This window comes from Gymnoscopelus microlampas, assembly GCF_963454915.1.
Source record: "Gymnoscopelus microlampas genome assembly, chromosome: 12".
NCBI lineage: Eukaryota > Metazoa > Chordata > Actinopteri > Myctophiformes > Myctophidae > Gymnoscopelus > Gymnoscopelus microlampas.
The window spans coordinates 45,259,993-45,262,492 of NC_139949.1; the positions used below are offsets into that span (position 1 = coordinate 45,259,993).

General features: G+C 40.1%; 1 protein-coding gene across 4 annotated transcripts in view; it reads left to right on the forward strand.

The window, feature by feature from the left end:
• The window catches only part of LOC311057066 (transcription factor COE1), a 142,400-nt gene that overhangs the window by 125,239 nt on the left and 14,661 nt on the right, over positions 1-2,500 (forward strand). For 3 of the 4 annotated variants that reach the window (XM_084073963.1, XM_084073964.1, XM_084073966.1), the window contains exon 12: positions 2,420-2,485. The exons of the other annotated variant lie outside the window; for it this stretch is intronic. In XM_084073963.1, coding sequence (XP_083930089.1) covers positions 2,420-2,485 — 66 coding nt within the window. The remainder of the gene's footprint in view (positions 1-2,419; positions 2,486-2,500) is intronic. 4 annotated transcript variants of the gene reach the window in all.

Sequence of the window (2,500 nt, forward strand, 5' to 3'; positions counted from 1 at the left end):
AGCAAAAGATAAGAATTAAAAGCAATAGAACACAAAAAAATAACGAGTTGAAATCAAAGTCAACTCGGAAAGGCTTGGTTTACTCTGCTGTCAGTGTGTGAATAGATGAATGTGAAATACATTGCAAAGCTCTTGGAGAAAGGTGCTATACAAATGCAGACCGTTTAGTGTTAACATACTCAAGACTATAAATAGGAGCCTTCCACTAAACAAAAAACAATCGCCAACACTCAAAGCTTTGCTTGTGCACAGATGAATAATAGTCTTTACAGTACAAAGACATTTTAATCCAGCATTTTCTCAGCGTCCGATGTAAGTTTGATGCTTAAACGTCTTCTTTGTTCCTAAAATGCTGGATTAAAATGTCTTTGTATCGTAAAGGCAGTTAGACACCTTTGTTAATGTGCTTAAAACAGTGCTTTGAATAATCGTGTGCAGCAGAATGGTTTGTGGAATTAGCCCACAAGTTATTTACAGAGAGTGTTTTGAACACCACAAGTAAACAGGGAGAGAAAATACTTTTCAAAATGTGTGTTTGCTGTAAGCATATTTTGATGCCTGTTTAGTTCTTTGATTCAAGTAAAATATTGAATAAAGGACTTTAACTTGTAACAGAGTATTTATATATTGTGGTATTGCTACTTTGCAGGGGTAATCAATGTGTCCATACACGGACAAATGTGTCCGTGGCAAGACTTGGCCTTGTCCGTGGCTAATTTTTTGTTTTATTGTTTATTATAATGTTCTTATTTTGATCATAAGACCCAATTACTGAATATCAGTCTCCGGGTTTTCTTCAGAATATGTATGACACTGATTTACTATGACACTATGGCACATTAGGAGTCCACTAGAACAGTGGTTCTAGTGGTTCTACTGGCAGAGTGCATACACAGTTTGGCACTGATCGGTCCAGCAGTTTGCGAGATCAGCTCCGGACAATGAGACAGACAGACAGACAGACAGACAGACAGACAGACAGACAGACAGACAGACTCTGTGCGTATGCACGCACACACACACACACACACACACACACACACACACACACACACACACGGCAAGGCACGGCAAGTTTATATGTAGAGCAAAGTACAAATAAAGTGCTTTACCAAAACATTAGACATTAAGACATCGAGACACAGGGCATAATAAACACATTAAACACAAAATGACATTTGAAAACAACAAAACTGAAATATAGGAGAGTCGCATTGCAGTGCGGAATGATAAATTAAAACAAACACACACACACGCACACACGCACACGCACACACACGCAAACTCACGCACACACACGCATAACGTAAAATAAATATGAGTACTTCTTCCACCACTGCATATACCATACTGTATGTAACATTATACACAGTTGGATATAGAACAGGGCAATATCAGTGATGTGCGGGATGGACAGAGTCTTTACTCACAAAGCAGCTGGGTGTATTTTTACATCGGTCCGAAAGTGGCCCGTGACAAGCTGCACCACGCTCCTGTATCACACTACCTCCTGTATGAGCTCACTGGTTATTCCTTACTCCCAGAGAGCCAGTGGTGGAAAAGTAACATTTACTTAAGTACTGTACTTAAGTACAATTTTGAGGTATTTGTACTTTACCTGAGCATTTCCAATTTCCTTTTTACTATACTTTTACTTCTACTCCGCTACATCTCAGAGGCAAATGTTGTACTTTTACTCCACTGCAATTATTTGAACACTTTAGTTACTAGCTACTCTTCAGATATAAATTATGATATTAGGAAACATACATTAACCCCTTCAGCCCTATTTTCTACCTAGGCTATTTGAAAATAGCCGATCTACAAGCTCACAACGCGTCGCATCGTGATGCGTTGTGAGCTTGTAGATATGCTATTTTCAAACATTTTAATACTTTTACTTTTGGTACTTTAAGTACATTTTGATGCCAATACTTTTGTACTTTTACTCAAGTCAATTTTGAATTCCGGACTTTTACTTGTAACAGAGTATTTCTATATTGCAGTATTGGTACTTTTACTTAAGTAAAGAATTTGAGTACTTTTTCCACCACTGCCAGAGAGAGAGAGAGAGAGAGAGAGAGAGAGAGAGAGAGAGAGAGAGAGAGGGGATTGATGGCTGCGTCCTTGTGTCCTTTTGATGTCCCCTCTGTTAGGATATGTGATATTGTTGTGATACTGTGATATTTAACGGGATCACATCGCTGGTAATACAAACACATGGCAGCCTGCGTGTGACGGACGGGGTAACGCAATCATAGACACAATTCTTATGTTTACGGCACATGAAACTGGACCTCTCTCTCTCTCTCTCTCTCTCTCTCTCTCTCTCTCTCTCCTCTCCTCTCCTCTCCTCTCCTCTCCTCTCCTCTCCTCTCCTCTCCTCTCCTCTCCTCTCCTCTCCTCTCCTCTCCTCCAGGAGGTTATTCTAAAGAGAGCAGCAGACCTAGTAGAGGCCCTATATGGGATGCCCCACAGTAACCAGGTAACAGGCACACAC